Consider the following 23,504-nt stretch of genomic DNA (forward strand, 5'->3'; position numbering starts at 1 on the left):
ATGAACATAAAATGTCATGAGATCTTGGCCTGACACAAATAAACACTCAGTAACCATGGGCTATTATCATTATTCTACTATTGTTCCATTATAATTATTATGAATAGTAAAAAGTTCCAAGATAAAGCTAGGTTTGGTATACTGAAGAGAGATGACTAAAGTGATCAACATAAAATTTCATACACCTGTCTGAATAATGAAGAAGTTTCTAGTAAAACTTGTTTATACTAGACAGTTTCTTTATAAAATTATATGAAAGGGTATATATCTGAACAGCTCATAGAACATTTAAATTAAGCATTAATTCAGGTAAATAATTTAAAATATTAACATGAGACCTATTAATCTTAAGATTATGACTAGAGTTTAACCTGACTTTTTAAATCCCAGTTATACACACATATCTCTTACCACTAAAATACAGTTCAGAAACTGTCTTACTTATTTTAACATTGACCCTTAATGATTAAACAGGATAAACTGACAATTACCAGGCAGACTATACTGGATGTGGAGGATGCAGGAAGAAAGAGGAAATTCATGCAACCAGAATATCTATCTTACAACTTCCTATAAAATTTAGTTTACACATCCACTAACCCAGGTCATGTCATTAGTTCAGATTCTCAGGGGTTTCTAAAAACTTACTAACTTTATCAAAAAAATTTGTTTTTCTTTCTGTGAAAAAACTGTGAATGACCTTTGTTAGCTAAAAGAACAAGAAAGAAAATGATCATTAATTCATTTTCAAAACTATAAACACGTAAGCAAAACAGTGCCTCTTTTCTTTTTTGGTACTATGCTAAAAGTGATTTGACCAAATTAGTAGTAATGCTGGTTACTGAAATTGCTAGTCAACAATTTAAGTAGTTTAGACAGAATAGCCCAAATCTTAAACCACAGGAAATATACTTAGTCTAAAGAGTTTCAGTTAAGGGATTTCAAGGAGACTGCTGCAATTCTAATTTAAGCGGAACTGTGATAATATAGCCTATTTAAATACAGTTAAAGTAACAGGGGAAAGAGGAACAGAAAATTGCTTTTTCTAGCCTTATTTACAGCACAGTCTATTATGGTTCACTCTGATTTTAATGGAAAGAATACTGTAGTATTTATTATTGAAATGTATGATTTCAATACGTACTTTTCAATAATGGAAAGTGTCAATGTAGTATTTTGAAAATTGTTCTTACTACTTGTTGTATTAATTACCCCACAGAAGTGATTTTTGTCTCTTTTCCTATTATAATGATTTTCTAGGAAGGTCAGTAACATTCTGTGAAGGGCATTCAGATGTATGCATTCAAAACTCCAGTAGCATCTTTATGTAAGTATGTATACAAGGAACAATTTGAAAACCAAGTACTTACTGCTAAAGTGATTTTGCCTAAAATTTCTTCTGGAATAACATCATCTAATACACTATATACATATTTGTAAAACTTATCAAACGAGGTAGACATGAGTTCCATACAGATCCAACAGTCACCCTATAAAAAAACAAATAGCGGTTATTCTTATACATCTTAACATTAAGTACCACCTTTCCTTTACTTAAAATAGAAATACAATGAGAGAAGAAGCAATCTTTTTTTTTAATTTTTGTTCCTTATTAAAGTGCTGGACAGAATATTCTCCTCATGTTCAAACACAAACTTAGTTGCCCAATTTTCCCTACTCTTAATTGTAAGAATGGGCATAGTCCTACATAGAAAACCTTTGGACTTTTATAAAAATTTTCAAACTCTGCCATGATTAAATAGAAAAACAGAAAATATGTGGGAAACTGTTCATTCTCACTAACAAAGGAAATAGACTACAGGAATCTTGAGAAACTATATAAACTTCTTAAATTAGTAAAAAAGAAAAAAAATACATAAAGCAAGCCCAATGCCTAAAGTCCTTGCTTAAATGCCACCTTCTCAGTGGCCGACACTGAAAATGCCCAATTCAAAATGCAAGTCATCCCCCTCTCAGCATCCCCTTAACAGCTCTACTCTGTAGAGCCTTTATCATCTTCTAATATAAAATATAATTTACTTATTTATTATGGTTTTCATTGATCTTCCCTATTATAACATATAGTCCACCACGACAGGGGCTCAATAAACATTCCTTAAATGAACAAATGCTGGCTATAATCAAATCAAATCATTCAAAAACTATTGGCAGCACTGTAGAGTGTTTTAAACCAGTTTGAAGGCAATCTGACAACAAAACAAGAGAAATAAAAGTGCCTATACCCTTTGATAGTCATCCCATGACTGGGAACCTAACTTAAACAAATAGCTCATAAATTACAAAAAGAAAAAACAAAAACAAACTAAAAACCTCAACTATCTCACAAGATGAAATGGTACATTATTAAAAGGATTACCTAAAATTAAATTATTTTGAAAACTATACAGTTCATGAGGTATGCATGAGAAAACACAGGCTATAAGCAGATTCCATGTTTATAATGCTGTAAAAGTATGTGCACATATAAACAAGGAATACGAAGTACCTTGGGAGAGTGAAAAGAGCTATAGGGATCATGACAAGAATTATCTTTAAAAAATTTTGCATATGGTTTCTAATTTATGGATCCAGTTATATCCTTAGAGATTTTCTACCACTAACCTCCTTCCCCTAACAACTGACTTGGATTGATCATACGAGAGATCTATGCCCGGTGAAGTAAAATGGCTTGCTCAGAACAGCACTGCTAATTAGCGATAGAGCCATGAACAGAATCCACTTACATAACTCCTTTCTCCTATCAACACCTCCAATGCAAGGACATTTAACTTATATGCAGAGACAGCACATGCTGTGATGACTGCTGAGATGAATAATCCCACTCTTAAAGTAGAACCAGCTGCTGCAACGTCCATGTAGCTCCATGGCTTCACAGAATGCTGATTTGTAAAGCATATCTGACAAAGTGAACTTTCACTTATAGTTATTCCAATCTTTCTTCTTAGGTCTCTTTTTCTGGGTGCTCTTGCAGAATAACCTTCATAAACGACTAACACTATTAACCCAAAACACACACTTGAATTTATTTCAATCTAAAGATACCATCTCAATAGATTTACCAGAATTTTTTAATTAGAGAAAAGGATAGCACATTTAACTCACCTACTTAGGAAAACAGCGAGGAAGGAACTTAACTTCAGTAATATAGCAAAGTGGGACAATCACTGATTAAAGTGTGAAGGCCTGACTTACTCATCCAGGCTCTCCCACTCTCCACTTATATAAGCTTGGGCCTCATTAACTCCTAACGATGAAATGGGATTGCCCCACAATCTTCAATGGAATATGATAAAGATCAAACGAGTTAACATATGTAAAGCACAAAGTAAAGCGCCTGGCAGCTGCTAAAAACTAGAGTTAAGAAAATGAGGGGAGAAGGGGAAAGGGTGGAAAAATAGGAAAGCAACCAAAAGAGAAGGAAAGACAAGGGAACAAGGGAAATAAAGGTGAGAAGTAAACTGAGGTGAGAAGGGCATATACAAAGGAGCAATTAGCTCCAGGGCGGGAAATCTTTGTAGTTTCTAAGGCACATAACCTAATGTAAATGTATTTCTTCTAGCAGTTCCTTTTGGCCATAACTGAGAATAGACCACAGCAATAAGCTGCGTTAAAAAAAAAAAAAAAAAAAAGGAATGGTTTGAGCTGCCTCAAAAGCAGTGACAGCAACATTACTTTCACATTCAAGCAAAAGACAGACAACCACACAATTGAAATACAAAAATAAAAATTACTGAATATGGATTTACTGAAAAGGAAGGTGGAGGATAATGAAACTGAACTACTAAGATCAAGATAAGGGTTTCAGAGACAACATCCAGATAAAACCAATAACATAACTTTTATACCAACAGGAACAACTTAGAAAATAAAATGTTTAAAAAGACACCACTGGGCTTCCCTGGTGGCGCAGTGGTCGAGAGTCCGCCTGCCGATGCAGGGGACACGGGTTCGTGCCCCGGTCCGGGAAGATCCCACATGCCGTGGAGCGGCTGGGCCTGTGAGCCGTGGCCGCTGAGCCTGCGCGTCCGGAGCCTGTGCTCCGCAACGGGAGAGGCCACAGCAGTGAGAGGAGGCCTGCGAACCCAAAAAAAAAAAAAAAAAAAAAAAAAAAGACACCACTCACAGTAGAAAGAAAAAAGCACCTAGGAATAATACATCTAACAAATTAGCCTAGCCAGACTAATCAGGAAAAAATAGAGAAGATACAAATTACATCAGGAATGAGAGAGAGAGGGAGGTAACATCACTGTAGATTCTACAGATATTATGATGATAATATTGGGCTATTATGAATAACTTTATACCAATTAATTTGACAGTTTAGATAAAAGGCACAAATTTCTGAAAATAAAATCAAACTACCAAGTATCACTCAGGGAGAAACAGATAACCTGAAGAGAACTCTTTGAAAGAAAACTGAACTGCAAAATAATTATGCTGAGTAAAAGACGACAAAAAAAAAAAAGGAGGGGATACATGCTGTATGATTCCATTTACATAAAATTCTAGCAAATGCAAACTCATCTACAGTGGCAGAAAGCAGCTCTGCAGTTGCCTGAGGATGGCGACAGCAGAGAGGATGTGTGTATAACCTACGGGACACAAGGAAACTCGTGAGAGGTGGGTATGTTCATGACCTTGATTATGGTGACAAGCCCAGACGTGTGTACATTTGTTCCAACATATCAAATTGTATATTGTAAATATGTGCAGTTGATTTCCAATTTTACCTCCATAAAGCTGTACTTAAAACCTGCCGGGGTGGGGAATGAAGGGGAAAGGACAACATGAGCAGAAGTAGGGGTAGAAAGGGAGGAGGTGACTAAATTTGGCTAATATCACTGCCTTTTTTGTGTGTTTTTTTTTTTTGCGGTACGCGGGCCTCTCACTGTTGTGGCCTCTCCCGTTGCGGAGCACAGGCTCCGGACGCGCAGTCTCAGCGGCCATGGCTCACGGGCCCAGCCGCTCTGCAGCATGTGGGATCTTCCCGGACCAGGGCACGAACCCATGTCCCCTGCATTGGCAGGCGGACCCTCAACCACTGCGCCATCAGGGAAGCCCTATCACTGCCTTTTACATAACCTGATGAACTCCTATAGTCACAGATTACTCAGAACAGTATTTCCTACACTGGAGTTTCCCCAACCTCAAAAGATATCTTAAATAAGGGATTCCTTGCTATTAAATTCTGAAAATGTATATATTAAAAGACATTTTAAAAGTGCTTCTAAGTCTCAGTATTGATAACATAAATAGTAGGTCTGGCCTTTATGTAAGCTACAGGCTAAAAGTCACTTTCATTATTCAATACTGTCAAGCTCTTTTTTCCCTGTCTACCAATTCTGAAAATGAATTTAGAAACCTGTGCAATTAGATGTCTTAATAAATTATCTAAATAAAATCCAAGTTGTATTTTCGACTTCTTATCATCATTTAGTTTCATCCTAGAAAGAAGTATACACATGGTTGGAGACAACAGCAATAAATGAGTTACCAACTTCAGTATTAAATGTTATTTATTCACTGCTCCAAATAAAGTTATGGAACTTTCAGAGGCTCAATATTACCCAACGGCAAGATTAACCTCTACACTGTTGCTGCCAAGAAGAAGAAAAATAACATCTCATGGCTCCGTGATTGTTGGTTGACTGAATCAGACCAAGAGCTGATGTCCTGTGGTCATATAAATTATGTGAAATTAAATACTCTGGAGGCTTTTCACAGGGATTGGAGTTACAAGCATTCGTCTCTCTCACAAGTCCAGAATGCGCTCATTCATGTCCAGTCTTTTCCTTTCATAAACCCAGAATTCTGTGTCTATTATCAAAACTGAAGGTGGGGCTTCCCTGGTGGCGCAGTGGTTGAAAGTCCGCCTGCCGATGCGGGGGATGCAGGTTTGTGCCCCGGTCCGGGAGGATCCCGCATGCCGCGGAGCGGCTAGGCCCGTGAGCCATGGCCGCTGAGCCTGCGCGTCCGGAGCCTGTGCTCCGCAACGGGAGAGGCCACAACAGCGAGAGGCCCACGTACCGCAAAAACAAAACAAAACAGAAAAAAACAAAAAAAAACCCTGAAGGTCATGTCAACAAAAAAGGATCCTTTTCTTTTAAGTGATCTAGCTCAAAAATCTTTCTCCAAACCATTATTAAATAAATGTTTATTATTTTTAACCATTGTAACTTCAGGAAAGTTACAACTTTGACTATGCACTCTTCAAGGTGAACTTTCTGCTTCTAAAACTGCATTATTCAGAAAGTACCTATTACTTCCTGCATTCTAAGATCTAAGGGGGGCAGGGGGTGGCTTCATGCTCAGCCTAACTAGGCATTTTGTGACTTAACACAACTTACTTGTATAGCTCCTGACCCTTCATCTTATCATACTCAAAAACTGCAATGTTTAAAAAGTAGATTATTTCTTAAATGAAGCTCAAGTTCTTTATCCCTGGACCACTTGTGGTATAACAGAAAGAACAGTGAGATTTTTGTCTCTGAAGTCCTGTCCGTGACACTTCTTGGCTGTGTGACTTTCGTCAAATTAGTACTCATATCTCAGTTTCCTCCCTGGGAAGAGGGGATAATACCACCAACCTGCCTGAGACTGTTGTGAAAGTAATAAATGTGGAATCTATAGAGCATTCAATAGATGTTAGTGCTTCTAGATGCATATCTCAATTCCAGTCAACCTTCCTGAGACATGAAACTGAATTTTACCCAGCTATTCATAAGGAATCATAATGATCCTGTTCAGATACTATTCCAAGCTTTTTGTTTCCAGTAACTTTTCAATCATGGATATCACTCTGCTTTCTTTTCATAAAATCAGACTTCACACTATCTAGCCTGGAGCTATATATTTAAATGTTGCTTAAGTGAATTATCAAGTAAACGAACATGAGAAATAAACTGGCATTCTTGAGCACTATGGAGGTGAATTAGGGCTGAGATAGAGCCCATGAGAGTCTCCGGAGACAGTGAGCACAGCATGGAAAAGCTGACTGTGGCATCCAGTTAGGAGAGAAAATCTAGTCCATTCCGGATAACTACTGCTCTTCATGAGATGTGAAGAGTAGTGTGGCCAGGGGATTTATGATTATGAAGAAGAAATTCATGGTTTGGGGGAAGAAGGGAGGAGGAGATGGCAAGATTCCTGTGCAACATGAAGAAAGTTCCAGATTCATGATCTTACAAACAGAATAACAGTATATAATACTTCGGTGCAGGATACAGTTACCTGCCTGAGTACATGACTGTGTGCGCTGATGTGATGTAATACTATGTGACATGGGGAAGAAAGTTAACAAATTCAACAGATCTGGTCATAAAAATGAACACTCAAGTCAAAAAAGTACAAGGACAGGAGGAGAAAGAAGCTATGTGAGTCTAAGACTAATAGTGATTAATTAGTGATTCAACAAAGGGATGGGCTCTATCATGAAGGAGAATGCTTCTGGTTAATAGAGTTATCTATTAAGAGCACAGAAAAATAAATAATATTTCAGGATTGGGTGAAGAATTAATCGACAAACCTCTAAGGTCTTCTCCAATGATAAGATTTCATATCTTTCTACTCAGTGTAACATTCAGTCCTGTCTTACAACATAAGTCAATAACGCTAACAAAACCCCCAAAACGACACCCTCTGCGATCCAGTCCCAAAAAGAAGGGCAGGGTGGGATGTAGTTTTTCCTCACCAGTTCATAACAAACCCACCAGTACCAGCTCATCCTAACATTTTCAAAATGATAATGGCTTTTTTTTTTTCCGGTACGCGGGCCTCCCACCGTTGTGGCCTCTCCCGTTGCGGAGCACAGGCTCCGGATGCGCAGGCCCAGCGGCCACGGCTCACGGGCCCAGCCGCTCCGTGGCACGTGGGATCCTCCCGAACCGGGGCACGAACCCATGTCCCCTGAATCGGCAGGCGGACTCCCAACCACTGCGCCACCAGGGAAGCCCTATAATGGATATTTTTTTAAGAATATTTAAAATGCTTAAGAGTTCAGTTCAATTCCCATTCACCTAACTAAATATCACAAGTGTGTGATAACTGTCCAGGACACCATGAAGTATCTGATTCACTGACAGCTCCACCTTTACTTCCTGACCCCAACTCACTTCCCTGCTTTAGGGAGTGGTGTGACTGGAAATGAGCAAGTGCACTGACAGCTGCAGGCAGAAGTGATATCCTCCTGTAGCAGGATACAGGAGAGTCAGAGACCAAAAGAGATATATGATCCTGACACCAAGAAACTGAAGTTCTAGCTTCTACATAAAAATCTGGATAGCAGAATTAGATAAAAGAAATTCTACTGCAGCTGTTAATTTCCATGTCTGATGAGTTTTATTGAGGATTGTGGGTGGACACAAATAAATGCTTATGCTAAATGCAGATACATTTGATGACAGAAATGAATGAAAGTTTAAAAAAGGGGTCGGGGAAGACTGAGGGAGCTCAAGGACAAAAGGGATAGATCTAAATACAGTAACATATTTAGAAGCCAGATGACTTGTGCCAGGTTCTCAAAAAACAGAAAATATTTACATGTGAAGAAGGAAATATGGAATTCACAAATGACAGCCATAAAATACTTAATTAACTAATATAATTAAAGTATGAAGTTCACCCCTTAACCAAAGGAACATGAATGGTAGAAATTAATGTGTAAATTATCATGGCGATACATTAAAATGCTGAGAAATCAATGTATTACTAATGTACGGCATTTAACTGAAGAATGGAATCAAATCCTGCCATCCTCTTACTCATTCCAAGTAGAAGTCCACTTGTCAGCTAAGACCCAAGCTTAGGTTTATTCCTACCTCTCTGAAGAGTGCACCATAAAACTGAACAATGTACGGGCAATCACTACTTCGCATCACTACATCCAAATCCATGAGAAGTTGTTTTTGCTCTTTTTCATCCACTGTTGACCGAATTCTCTGGAAAAAAATGACAAAAGATGTCACAAAAACATAAAACAACTTTAGAAACCAAAGAAAAACCACTACCACAAGACTAAAAATTCCAAGCAGACTTCACAAATACTAACCAGACATAAAAATTATCATCTTCCTTATACTTTACAAGAATAATTTTATCACAGAAAAACAAAACAGCACTTTGAAAAAAATTTTTTTGACAAAATAGCACGTAGGAACTCTTTAAGGGACACAGGGCTTTTTAACCACAAGCATTCACTGATGATGATGGAAGGAATGCCCTGCCGGCAAATATAAAGAAAATCTTAACAAGCCATCCTCTAAACAGTTTACGTTGAATAATTATCAGTAGTTTCATACATACTTTTAATCAGTATTTCAGAATTGTATGGAATCTGGGCATTCAAAGCAAGAGCAGCCCTCTTCACTCCCTGGCATCCTTACGCCTTAGCATCCTCCTTCTTTAGAGATGGAAAATAGCCCAGAACAGGTAAAAGTGGGAACTAGCATAGGGGCAGCACGCAGACTATGACCCATGTCTCCCAAATCCTGTACTGGTATCTTCCCCCTTCACCATGCTTTCTGTATGTTAAAAACAAAAAGTTCTACCTGACTCTCCAACTCGTGAGTCAGAATGCAGGGCAGCATAAACATGTGGAGGAAAATCTAAAAATGAGGAGACAGAGGGCTGTTTGTCTGCTCCTCAGATGATGAGGTCCTCCCCTGTACATTGCAGACCTGGGGTATATCCCCAACCCACCTGTAAAACGACGACTCTGCACAATTCTAAAAGACTCCCACAAAAGATAAGGGTCCCCAGCCCTGCCACCCACCCAGGAACTGCACAGAACATGGAGATGTTCAGGGCGACAGCTCCCACTGCACTAGAGACAGGAAAGAATCAAGTTCAGACAGTGTAAAATATTAATAATGAAGTTACAGTTTAATGACAAGGCATGCAAACAGCTCTGTTCTCATAAAAAAAGTTCACAATGTCACACCGCGCCACTGTGTACAATACATAGCACATACTTACAAGGCAAGTTAGTATCAAAAAATATACAAGGTGGCATTTTGTCTTCCAAAGACTTCAAGGTATCTGTCCTCAATGTTCTTGAAAGGGTGAAGGCAGTCAATTAAACTCTTGAACCCATTTTACGGAAGAGAAGCCAGAGGCACAGAGAAATACAAAAGATGTATTCCATGTGACACGACAATAAGCAGGTGTATAAGGAATAGAAGTAGGTTCTCTAATTTTCATTTTTCCCACACTAAATGAGGAATTCCACATATTCCAAATACAAACAAATTTAATTTTGCAACTTAAAATTTACAGCCTGCTAGCTACAGTACTTCATACCAAATAAAATTTACTAGCTGGCATCCATCTTGTACATACTGATTTATTCCAAACTTTCACACTGAATATCCTGCCCAGATAAATAAGAAAAAAATAAGAAGAATGAAAAATAAAAACAAGTAAGACTAGTACTTTTAAAATTAAGAAAATCCCCCCCTCCCATTTCTGTACTTTCATAGTTTGGAGATTAATAATTTTGCTTTTAAATCAATATCGGCATAATGTCTGCTCAAAAGGGATAGTTTTAAAAAGTCAAATTAGCCCAGAGATGTAATTTGTATTTGTTCAAAACATGACACTGAAATTTTTGTAAACATTTTAATTACATTAACTTCTGTTTTAAAAAATATAACTTTAAAAGTGTAGCTGTGAAAATACTAATTTGGGAACGCTATTATTTTTAAAAGACTTAATAATCCTATGTATCTAAACTTAAAAGACAAAGAACTGGTAATTAGAGACAAACAGGGAAGAAAAAGCAAATGATTCTCTGGTTGCGGAAGATTTCTACCTACTAAAGAATTCTCACTATTAATAGATTAAAAATTTTTTTTTCTACTTTTACTATTTTTCCTTATTTACAAGTGTACTAACACACACACTTATAAAACACTATTTTAAAAGATGCCCTCCTTTCTAGTTTATTTTTTGTTTCCCTAAACTGGTTATATGGTTTTCTAAATTTACAATAAACCTCAGTAGTTATCATCAATAACTGACTCTTGGGGACCAGTTTCTAAAAACACTGCTGTTGCTACAGAAAGGATACATGTTACTGTGTGAACTGGAGACCTAACTGAAGTCCCAGCATCTAACTGATGTAATAGGATTATTACTAACCATACTGGAGAGAGAGTTCCTGGCACAGCTGTAATCTCTGAGATCGTCAGCATGGCAGGAAAATCTGTCTATCTGTAAAATATTCTTTAATGCCATTGCTAGCATGAAAGAGAACATGGGGGGGCTGCTGGATGGCCTACTGCTCTTAATGATGCCTGTCCCCACCTCCTCACGCTTTCTGAGCATCTCGCCCAAGAGATGGGCGTTGGAGGACTAGCTGCTGGTACTGCATCTCAATTGTTTAAAACAGAGCAAGTACAGCTAGCTCTGAATTATACCGATACTAAAGTTTTAGGGTCGTATTGTAACCTTTATTATATGTGAGGAATTAATAAACTAAGTTAATTCAAAAGGCCTGAAGGACTCAAAGAGGAGATTAACTATAAGCCTACATCTCCTACAATAGCAGTAGCTTCAAATTAATGATTTTAATTCAGTAATTCAATAAGTAATTCAAGTTAGAAAACACAAATAATCGATGATTCAAATGAAAAAATACTTAGTAATAAAAGTCACTACCAGGAAAGTTTTTCTAATTGAACATCAAAGTAATGTGTATGGAAAAGATTTCTACCATTTGAAATAAGCAAGGCTCGGATTCTCTAATGAAGGGAGCATAATCACCAAAAATGGAACACATCACTGAGAACAAACTTCCCTTCCCCTTATAAAGCTGTCCTTAATGAGGGTACTGGAAAATGCAAAGGTGAAGCCAATTACACTACTTGAAATGCTCCTGTAATTTAAATGTTCAGAAATCAAATGTGTTGATAAATGCCTTGAATTACAGGAAATTTTCATTTATTGATACCATAAATTTAAAGTTAGATAAGGCTAATGTTCATTTGGTCTCAGCAAACCCTTTTTTTTTTTTTTTCTATTTAAGAAAGTAGAAAATATTTAAGAAAATCATCTCAAGAACCTTAAGCTTTAAAGAAAAGTTTCACTTTCACCCAAATATCATTAAAATTACTCTTGTTTCTTCATTATGGGGCTATTGAGCTTTTACTTGTCACTGTTTTATTAACCTAGCTTAAGTTATCACATTCTCTCAGGACAAACTAAACTACGTTTTGAAAATCAACCTACACAGCATTTCCAATAATGAAGTTATTTTCAAATTATTACAATTTTACTTTATTTGGAACATAATGTAGAGAAAACACTTTTAAAGCAAAACAAGAATTACTACCCTACTTATATAAGCAGTTTGCTACAGTGAAGAAATTTTATATACCTGAAGCTAAAAATATATTTTTAAAATTGTTGTCCAAGTCTGTATACAAAGCTGTTTTATACTGATAAAGCTTTAAAAGCAGGTAAGTGCCAACAAAAACTGCATGTAGCTACAGATCAGCAACACCAAAATGACTCTCATTTAGACACTTAGTAGAGGCAAAGGGAAAAAAGATAAATTCCTAGTTCCTTGGTTGTATGACTATTAGTATTATACATGGTTCTTATCTAATTAAAAAAAAATTCCAAAGAGCTTCACTTATCTAAAGCAGCCAATCCAACTCATGCCATTGGCTGAAGCAGCCACAAATTCAGTTACTAGAACTCTGTAAGGATTAAGCTACAGTTATAGAAAGTCAACAAGTTCCATAGGACAAGCTAAAAAATTTAAGTTAGAAATTGCCCTCTTGCCCTCTCCTACCTCATGCACAGAACTCAGCAATGCCCACTTTGAGAACAGTCCCAATCATACAGAAATACCAGGAAGTGGTTGAAAGTTTGCTTTCCTTCTTCCTGTACAATGTGACATCTTCAAGTCATTGGTAAATTTAAATGTTGACAGCTTATACCTGGCCTCATCTGGAATGCCTCAATTTTTAACAACATGAATTTAAAGTATAAATACTCCTTTCACTGGGATTTCACACACAGTATTCTCTCGCCTTATCTCCAAACCCTGCCAACCCGACCTCTCACGTAATTTGCCGGTACTCATCAAGGATGAATAGTTAGGGACAAAACTAACACCAGTAAGTATGAAGGACTTTCAAGTTGATTAAGACACATTATTAGGATGGAAAGGGACTGGGGGAACTATTAAAACTAAATTCACTGAAGGACTGGGGTGGAAAGGGCAGACAGAAAGAAGCCAAGAGGATGGATGAAAACAGGCAGTACACACTCTTAAGGAAACCGATTTCACCCCTTGTTACTGAGATACTATGACCGCATTAGTGTCGCTTTCCTAAATTTATTTTCAGAGGTCAGGTCAGAAGGGATAAAGGGAGAGTATGATGATGACCCACTCGCTATTATGGGGTAAGGCCAGGATGGCTCAACTGGCAAAGAGAAAATGAAAAAAGGCCCACAGCGTAGGTCCTCAGAAGCGGGTCTCCAAGGAGCATTTTGCCTGGGCGTTCAATGAACACCTAGCTGATTCCGGTAGTGTCCTTGCCACCCACTCTGATTCAGAGTTAACCCACATCTCCGTGTCAGAGTTCTCAGAGCTAGCTCAGTTGCTAGAGAAGCCAGGCACACACCAAAGCACTGAGGCCCACCCTGAAAGGACCCCAGTCTGTGTCTGCCTGTGTCCTATGCAAGAACTCTGGACTCTCACCAAAATCCCAAAGTTGTTCTACCTGCCAACTCAAGCTATAAGGAAAGGTCAGGCCAATGACCAGCTCTATCTGTTGGATAATGTGTGTGTGGAGAAGTCCCTCTGGGTTACCTGATCCCATTCGTGTTTAGAGAAGGAGAAAATAGGTCATCACATACTCGAAAGACTCAGGGTAAAAAAGACTGATAAGTCATACATGTTCCTGATTAAAAACAGTAGTTCCACAATGTGTACAACAAATGTTTCTAGGATCTGGGCGTTCCAGGCAAAAGAGATACATGTCACCTGCAAACATATCAGGAATCAAGAACCGAGGAGTCCAGGAACTGACTTCAGAAAGACAGACTTGAAAACAGCAACACAGTCAAATAAACTTACAAAATGTCTATCAATTCTAACTGATACTCCATCTGTGTTTTTGTTTTGAAATGGAGAAAATACATGGGGAAAGAGATGTGGGGAACAGAAAAAATGGGAAAAGTAATGTGAAAGGGCATGACCACTAGTCCTGGCAGGTACAGTCTCTAAACTCTCACATGACACATTCTTGCCAGGTCTTTGAAGGGCTCAGCTGAGGGTTCAGAGGACCGTGTAACAAGGTGCCCGTGTTCATCTGTGGCTGCTTAGAGTAAGTTAGGAATAAGGTATGAGTATTCAAAAGGGAATGAGGGGTGAGTTCCCCAATCAGAAATTTGGGCACGGACACAACGAAACTCAGCAAGGTGATGTATTCAGCAACTATAGAGGAAATCAGTGTATGGCTTTAAAGATTATTCTAGGCATTGACTAAAACAATTTAACACGAAATAAAGTGATGCAAGCTATTAGTATTTGGGCCATTAGGCAAAGTGCTACTTTAAATTTACCGCCAACCGAAATCAGAGCACCAGAAGGTCTTTACCCTTCGGCAAAGCCGTGTGGGATCCGCTATCGCCTGCAGGTAGCTCAATTTCAGCTCTCAGTGGCTGTGGCTCATCCCTCTAGCTGAGCGCCTCTCACCATCTAAGGTGACCAACAGTATTTATATTCTCTACTCAAGTAATTGCCAAATATCTTGCCAAAATGGGATGAAAGCTTGAGCAATCACTCACAGGACAGGAATGAGATCAAATGCTCCCTGCGTCGATCAAATGCCCCATAATATGGGGCAATCAATTGTGGATTTCTTAATAAGCCATGTGATCTAGCCAATCGAATGAAAGCCTAAGACAATGGACTCAGTAGACACTGATAAGTATCACCCACGCAGGAATCCTGGAGCTGGTACCTGGGCAAACACAGCACATGGGATCTCGAGTGGACTCCTCTCCACAGAAAATAAAGAGGGATGGAATGAAGGTTCTACAGCATTTCATTTAAAATCAAATGATGCAGAGAACAAGGATTTCTTAATTGATATAATTGTAATAAACGTATTTTGAAAGTATCCAGTTCCTAGGATCCACAAACACCAATACTGCCCTGCCAGAAGTGCAGCCTTGTTCATTAAGCAGTCCCTGCCCTTTGGTTAGGGACTCCTCCTAAGGTTAACATGTGAGAGAATAAAACACAAAGGGGAATCCACTGCCAGTCAGTGGATGACTTCAGATCAACCTAAGTCAGGGAGGTAGGGGATAGGAGAGCAAGGATCACACTCAGATCCCCAAGCGCCCCCTTGGATTCTTACAAACATTCGATCCTTACAACAAATGTGCTGCTTCTCCAGCAGAAATGTCCAGAATTCAGTTCTAATACGAAGTTGGAAAACCCCAGAAACCACTGCAGCACATCAGTGAGCTATCACTTTCCTCTGGGCTGCAGGAAATCCTAGGCATTCTTATATTCCTAATTTCAAAACAAAGATTCTATATCCCACAGATGCAGCAAGACACTTAACCTTAGCTGCTAAAGAGTCTTCTTCTAAACAGATCACATAAAAAAATGTCCATGATGTCTTACAATACTATCACTAATAAGATCAAAGCAGATGGCCGCATTAGCCAAAACAAACACTAAAAAAAAAAAAAAGGCAAAGTATTTGGAGTGCTGATCACAGATGCAAAACTGTTTTTCATGACAAAGAGTAACAAATTGTGTGTCTGTTAAATCAATTGTTTTAAATTATGAAAACACACGTTTTTACTAAGGAAGAAAGAAAGGATACTAATTCTTAATTGCAAAACCATCTGAGTCTTTAGAAGCAATTTAATGAACTCTCGATTGTAACTTAGTCAAATTAATTAATTAATAGTAGGACCTCCCCTTCTTCTCCCTTCTACATATCTTGTGCTGTGCATCATCAGAGAACGTGCAAGATCACTTCCAACAACATACGTGATATCACATCATGGGAAGACCTGCCCTGAGGACAAAGTTAATAGGACAAGTTTGATAAGTCTTGACAAGGGTGGTATTGTCTTCCTCTTTACATCATCCACATGTAAAGAGCACAATGTTAACCTCAGCACTGAAACATTTAAGGGCCTAAAGATCATAAATGACAGATCACAACTTTGGTACCCATGACAATACAGTGAGATAAGAGAAATCTGATATATAAACAATTACAGAGGCATGGCTATAACATAACGAAGAATGACAGAAAATGTGCAGGAGGTATTGTTCAAATATTGTTCCGGAGGATCCTCATTTAGAATGAGGTGTGTTAAGACGGGTTTTTCTCCAAATAACTGCATAAGCTAGGATACAGTCTTATGTCACGGTTCAGTCAGGTCAGTCAAGTGAAGGTAGAGGGTTTCAGAAACTAGGTGTCCAGAATGTTCAGAAACAAAAATGGTTGATTAAAGTTCACCAAGAGCAACCATTTCCAAACTGTCCACGCAGATCCCAAAGGTTCCTCAGTACTCACGCCCCAAGGGCTTCCGATATGGGTAGGCACCTCCCGTCCATCACATCAACCAGAATAGCACTAATTTTGTCTACTTTACTTATTGGGGTCTACATACAATTCTATTAACAGAATGAATCCACTAGGAGCAACAGCAAGAGAAACACACGCAGACTAGGAGTTCCAATCCCCACTACACCAGGGACTAGGGGGCAGCCCTGCCACGTGCTTGGGATCTGTCCACTCCTGGAAGGGCACCACTTATACTTTTCATTGCAATGCCACAACATTCAAGCAACATTAGCAACATAAAATAATATGGGGCAATCAACTGTGGATTTCTTAATAAGCCATGAGGATCCAGCCAATCGAATGAGAGCCTAAGACACTGGACTCCAGTCTCAATTCAAAACAAGATAGCCATGGCTTCTGCATCCCGCAAGTGACCTGGATAATCAAATGCTAGCGCTGTGGACCTCTGAAACTCAACAAAACTGCCTAACAAAGTTGTCTATAGCATCAGAAAGAAGCTCTTCTAATTAAGGCCACGCCTGTCAAGTGTCATTCTACTGCCTTCAGAACACTGCGCAAGACCAATGCTTGGGACTAAAACGACCCTCCTCTGACAGTGCTCACGGGCCCCATGCAAACTATGCAGCACTGAACTTCTGACAGCAATGGTGAGGTCCCCACTGCCCAGCTGCCTCTCGACACTCGCAGCTCTGCCTGCACAGGAGGCCCACCCAGCGAGCAGGGGAAAGCCCCACGCTGCTCTGCTCGGGGAGGGCTGGGCTGTGGGTGCTGACACTCTCGGGCAGAGGGCTCTGGTCCTTTCCACCAGGCATCGGGGTAACCTGGGTCTCAGCTCAAGCACACTGACGTCGATACCCAAATACCAAGGAGAGGCAAGAACACAGGAATCGAGATCGGGCTAGCAGCCCAGGATCAGGAAAAGTTAAACAAGCGCAGCAGGAGAGTTGGAAGAGTAGAGGAAGGACACTGAGGGTGGAAGGAGTAACACATGTCAGGCAGATGGCCAAGAAAGGGAAACACCCGAAACCCTTAAATATGAGGTCACAAACTGCAAAGAGCCGACTGCTTTTCTGATTAACTCAGGGAACTTCTCAATTAGAAGACTCAAAGCTCATCATAGTGACCAGCAGTGACAACCTTCACACCTTCCTAACCCATCCAGAGGCCCAGTCTCTCCAGTGAGACGAGACCTTTACTCCCACGTTCACCCTCCAAATAACAGTTCCACTGCCTTCTGTCTTTAGCGACAGCAATTTCATTCCTTTCTATTCCCTCCCACTTTCATTCTTTCCTACTCTCCCCTGTTTTTTCTCTCATAGCCTACAAACAAGAACAGGGCACGATCCTTCAAGAAGTCAATCCGGACCTAATTAACAACAGGGGGGCAGCAGTCCAGGCCTGCAGGAGGTCACTCCTCCCTCTGGTAGCAGTCTGCCTTTGCTGTCCCACTCAATTCCAGCCGTGGGCCTGAACCGTGGCACTGCAGCTACTCTTCCTAACTCTTTACTCCTGTGTCCCTGGATTGTTTTGAGTAGATTCTGATCATCTGTGGACTAACTCTGCTGGGGGTTTCTCCCAGATTTGAATTTCTCTAACCCTAGCTTGAAAACCTAATCCTGATTGCTTCTTCAAACACTTGGCCTGAATTCTGGGCTCTTCCCAGAATTGGCTGTAATAACCAGCCCTGCCAGACAGTTAAGCAGAGCTTAGCTAGGCCCTACTTCACCTTAGGGGATGGTGACTGTGTGTGTCTAATCTTTTCATTCAGTGGTTATTCCACCATCGTGCAAAACGGGGCGTGAAATAAATGTTATTTGCAGAGGATGCTGATTCAAGCCTGCAGTACCAGCCGGCGTCAAAGGACGTCCCACCTGAGCTTTAAAAGACCCTGCGGCAACCATGGCTTTGCCCTCAGCAGTCCTGTGACTCAGTCGCTTAGGCAGAGTTAGACAAAATAGTACAAGACAAACTACTCACAGAAGAGTAAAACCTGCTTACCCAAGCGTGTGCAAATAAAAATGAAGGATTCAAACTTCCTACATCCTAGGTCTAACACAGAACCTCCCTGGCAGCTTAGGGAACTGTGCTCAGGCCAAAGGTCAAGAAAGTATCGTAAGTATAACTCTTACATATACTGTGTGTTATCTTGCTGAATCTGATTTATGATATCATAACTGATTTTTAGATTAATTATCTCTTGGAGATAATTATTTCCTGTAACTAAGAACTCATTTTTTCAAACATTTCTTATATGTGGCAAAATAAATTTGGGGAAGGGCTCCCTCAAAACTAAAAATGAGGAATAAACAATAATTTTTAAAAATCAGGTTAATACCACAGTTCACTTTGGTGCAGGTACTGCAAGTAAATCTTAGGATAACTTCCAGGATAAGCTTAATGTCTGATAAAGAAATCCTTCTATGGAACAGGATAGAAAGCCCAGAGATAAACCCACACACATATGGTCACCTTATCTAGAAGAGGCAAGAATATACAATGGAGAAAAGACAGCCTCTTCAATAAGTGGTGCTGGGAAAACTGGACAGCTACATGTAAAAGAATGAAATTAGAACACTTCCTAACACCACATACAGAAATAAACTCAAAATGGATTAAAGACCTAAGTGTAAAGCCAGACACTATAAAACCCTTTGAGGAAAACATAGGCAGAACACTCTATGACATACATCACAGCAAGATCCTTTTTGACCCACCTCCTAGAGAAATGGAAATAAAAATAAAAAATAAACAAATGGGACCTAAATGAAACTTAAAAGCTTTTGCACAGCAAAGCAAACCATAAACAAGACGAAAAGACAACCCTCAGAATGGAAGAAAATATTTGCAGACGAAGCAACTGACAAAGGATTAATCTCCAAAATATACAAGCAGCTCATGCTCAATATCAAAAAAACAAACAACCCAATCCAAAAATGGGTGGAAGATCTAAACAGACATTTCTCCAAAGAAGATATACAGATTGCCAACAAACACATGAAAGGATGCCTAACATCACTAATCATTAGAGAAATGCAAATCAAAACCACAATGAGGTATCACCTCACACCGGTGGCCATCATCTACTGAGCCTGTGCTCTAGAGCCTGCGAGCCACAACTACTGAGCCTGTGTGCCACAACTACTGAAGCCCACATGCCTAGAGCCCATGCTCTGCAACAAGAGAAGCCACTGCAGTGAGAGGCCCGTGCACCGCAATGGAGAGTAGATGCAACTAGAGAAAGCCCGCGTGCAGCAACGAAGACCCAACACAACCAAAAATAAATATAAAATAATAAATTTATTTTTTTTAAATCTACAAACAATAAATGCTGGAGAGGGTGTGGAGAAAAGGGAACCCTCTTGCACTGTTGGTGGGAATGTAAATTGATACAGCTACTATGGAGAACAGTATGCAGGTTCCTTAAAAAACTAAAAATAGAACTATCATATGACCCAGCAGTCCCACTACTGGGCATATACCCTGAGAAAACCATAATTCCAAAAGAGTCATGTACCGCAGTGTTCACTGCAGCACTATTTACAATAGCCAGGACATGGAAGCAACCTAAGTGTCCATCGACAGATGAATTGGTAAAGAAGATGTGGCACATATACACAATGGAATATTACTCAGCCATAAAAAGAAACGAAATTGAGTTATTTGTAGTGAGGTGGATGGAGCCAGAGTCTGTCATACAGAGTGAAGTAAGTCAGAAAGAGAAAAACAAATACCGTATGCTAACACATATATATGGAATCTAAAAAAAAAAAAATTAATCCTGAAGAACCTAGGGGCTGGACAGGAATAAAGACACAGACATAGAGAATGGATTTGAGGACATGGGGAAGGGGAAGGGGAAGGTGGGATGAAGTGAGAGAGTGGCATGGACATATATACACTACCAGATGGAAAACAGATAGCTAGTGGGAAGAAGCCGCACAGCACAGGGAGATCAGCTCGGTGCTGTGTGACCACCTAGAGGGGTGGGATAGGGAGGGTGGGAGGGAGATGCAAGAGGGAGGGGGTATGGGGATATGTGTATATGTATAGCTGATTCACTTTGTTATAAAGCAGAAAGTAACACAACATTGTAAAGCAATTATACTCCAATAAAGATGTTAAAAAAAAAAAAGAAATCGTTCTATAGTAAGTGCATAATAAGACACTTAGTATACAGCTACTTCTAGTGGGTTTCTCATTTCACCAACACCAAAGAAAACTTACAGGAGTGTGAACCGCTGTCTCACAGCTCCTTTAAATCTCCCCAGTCCTTATCTCAGAGATAAACCCAGTGCGTGCTCAGGAATAGAGCCATCTACGTGTAAAATGTCAGATCTAACTCCTCAATCGTACAATGCCTCTGTGTATCTTCACTCGACAGTCTGGTCTGTGTGCCTAAGTGAAGAGTGAATAAACTCTTGGTATGATGAAGGGCTAAGTTTTTTCAAAGAGACCAACAATAATATGTTTTAAATTTGTAGTAGATGGCATATACTAGTCATCAAATTGGTATCCAATTTTAATATATATTAATGCACAAACACTCTTCCAGTATTATACGAACTCATGAAATCCAATCCTTACACCCCATCAATATGTTGACTGGAATGTCAGATTACCAAGTTCAGTGAGACTGTGGCCATATCTCATTTTTTCCTTTTTCATTTTAAATTGCCCTCCCACCACTCCCATGCTAAACTATCATGCTTGCTCAAGAATTCAAAGTGACAAAGATAGACAGCATCACCTGGTGAGCACAGACGTGCCAGTTATCAGTCTGTGGGTCCCATCACCACCTGAGGAGTGCTTCTTAAGAATTGGGTTTTTTAATAGCATTTCCAACAGGGGATCTCAAAATAAGATCAGATTACAAATGGCAGACAACAATTTCCTGTTTTCACTCTTAAATTCTTTCGAAATTTGACTAAGCATTATACAGTTGAAATGTTAGCAAATTAAGAAAAACTTTAACATCCAAATGAAGGAACTTCTTTATTTACCTTTAAAACCTATTAACCATGATTAAAGTCTATCCAGATTACCAAAACAGTTTATGATGCTGATCAACATAGTAAAGCACACATAGCACAGACTGAAAAAAGCAGGACATAATTCTTTTAAAAGTACCTTCCCTGGTATCTGGGAGAAAAGTTTAGGACTTTAGTTATATAGGATAGCTTTCCCTTAAGCCCCAGCCAAGGAAAAGTGAGCGTCATGCACAGACAGTACATAAGGGCAATGCAACACTCATGCAGAAAAGTCTAAATAAAATGACTTTCTTTCCACTCACACTACAGCTCACAACACAAAAAGAGAGAAATTATTTTACATTCCAAGAAAAACAACATTTTATTTCAACAGGTAATCCAAAGTAGAGGTCTTAGCCTGGGCATCTTTAGAGGTCTGTGGTTATATGCAAAATTTTGTATATGTATCCATCTTCACAAGAAAAAAGTCTACAGTTGTCACCATATTGTAAAAGAAATATGACCAAAAACAGGTTAGGAACCCATAGAGAGAACCCTAAGGTTTCTCCCCACTATTAATTTTTCATTAGTTTTATATAACCCAGCAAAGAGAAATGCTCAACAGTGAAGGAGGCTAAAACAGAGTAACATTTTGCTCACAATAAACTTCAAAACAGGCAGCATTTTATATTAATGTGACACAAATCCACTCCCAAAAGTCAAGTAGGAAACAGGTCACTCCTCTCATCAAGCCATTTTGATAAACTCTCAAAATAGGGAGGGGACTAACAGGAAGATGATTAGCTTAGACTGTCGGCAAACCCATTCTCAGTTCTTGCAAACTGGGAAAGTATGTGTTCCCACAAAAATTTTAAATTCGATGAGAGTGTGGCCATATCTCCATTTTTTCCTTTTAAACTGCCCCCCTCCCTCCATCGCTGACTTTCTTGAAATATCTTACACAGAGCAAATATTCGTTAAACATCTGAACAAACACATGAACAAGTTACAATGACATGGGCCCCCTGGGAGTCAGACGGAAACCATGAGTTCCCCACAGGTACCAACGTAAGCCTGCCAGGTACAGTCTAGCGGCCAATCTCCACCTCTGGCCATTCTTGATGTTTTTGTTTGAAATGAACATATTAAGTGGCATGACACTCACAGTAATGACAGACTAGGACAGCAGCATCACAAAGTATGCGTTTCAGTACAACCTTGGAGCCGGGGCACAGGGCGGTACTGAGTGGAGGTGAAAAAAACAGAGAGAAGCCGAGCCGGTCAGGACCGAGTAAGGTTGAGGTTAGTGGCAACAGCATGTGCGTGGTTTCCGGGAAACCGTCAGCGAGCCTGCTGTTAGCCCTAGCCCCGCACCCTGCCCAACCCAGTGCGCCGCGTCTCCGTGCAGCTCTGGCGCGGCGCGGCACTGCCCGGCCCCCAGGGTGCGGCCGCCCCACCGGAACTCACCTTGGCAGCCAGCGGGAGGGCCTGAAGTTTAAAACACGTTAAAGAATCATGCCGAAAGTGCAGGGAACATGCACACCTCACGACTCATGTCTCCCGAGAGGCAGGAAACATGCCACCGGTAAGACAACCTCTATATAATATAAAACACCCTCAAAAGGATTCGGAGAAACCATTTCAGGAACACCCATATTTACCACACCAGTGAGAACAGAGCAGTAGTGGTGTTACTGCACCAAGAAATTGCACCGAGTGGACTAAAGTACCAAAAGTAATCATGGGCATCACCTACTTTAACCGCCATTATTTGCCCACTTGGTTTGTGGACCATTTTGTTGACAGAACCATAAGCTCCTCGTCCAATTTCTCCAAGGTCTTTCAAGTCCTCTGCAGTGAAATCCCAGTGCTGCTCAGGGGAGATCTTCAGTTTTCCTGACGATTCAATGCTGTGTGTTCTCAGTCTCTCTCTGTTAAAATATTGGGA

The 23,504-nt window shown here is 39.7% G+C and overlaps 1 protein-coding gene across 6 annotated transcripts in view; it reads right to left on the reverse strand.

Moving 5' to 3' along the window:
• Positions 1-23,504, reverse strand: part of MAP2K4 (mitogen-activated protein kinase kinase 4) — a 104,587-nt gene that overhangs the window by 22,838 nt on the left and 58,245 nt on the right. For 4 of the 6 annotated variants that reach the window (XR_013824976.1, XR_013824977.1, XM_079903893.1 and 1 more), the window contains 3 exons: positions 23,313-23,487; positions 8,838-8,957; positions 1,371-1,490 (listed from right to left, as the gene is read on the reverse strand). Coding sequence is in view for 4 of the 6 variants with exons in the window: in XM_079903893.1 (XP_079760019.1) it covers positions 1,371-1,490; positions 8,838-8,957; positions 23,313-23,487 (415 nt within the window). In the remaining 2 variants the exon portion in view is untranslated. Of the gene's footprint in view, positions 1-1,370; positions 1,491-8,837; positions 8,958-23,308; positions 23,488-23,504 lie in introns of those variants that run through there. The other 2 variants (XM_079903894.1, XM_079903895.1) reach the window with 2 other exon arrangements.

Source organism: Stenella coeruleoalba (assembly GCF_951394435.1).
Source record: "Stenella coeruleoalba genome assembly, chromosome: 19".
Classification (NCBI taxonomy): Eukaryota; Metazoa; Chordata; class Mammalia; order Artiodactyla; family Delphinidae; genus Stenella; species Stenella coeruleoalba.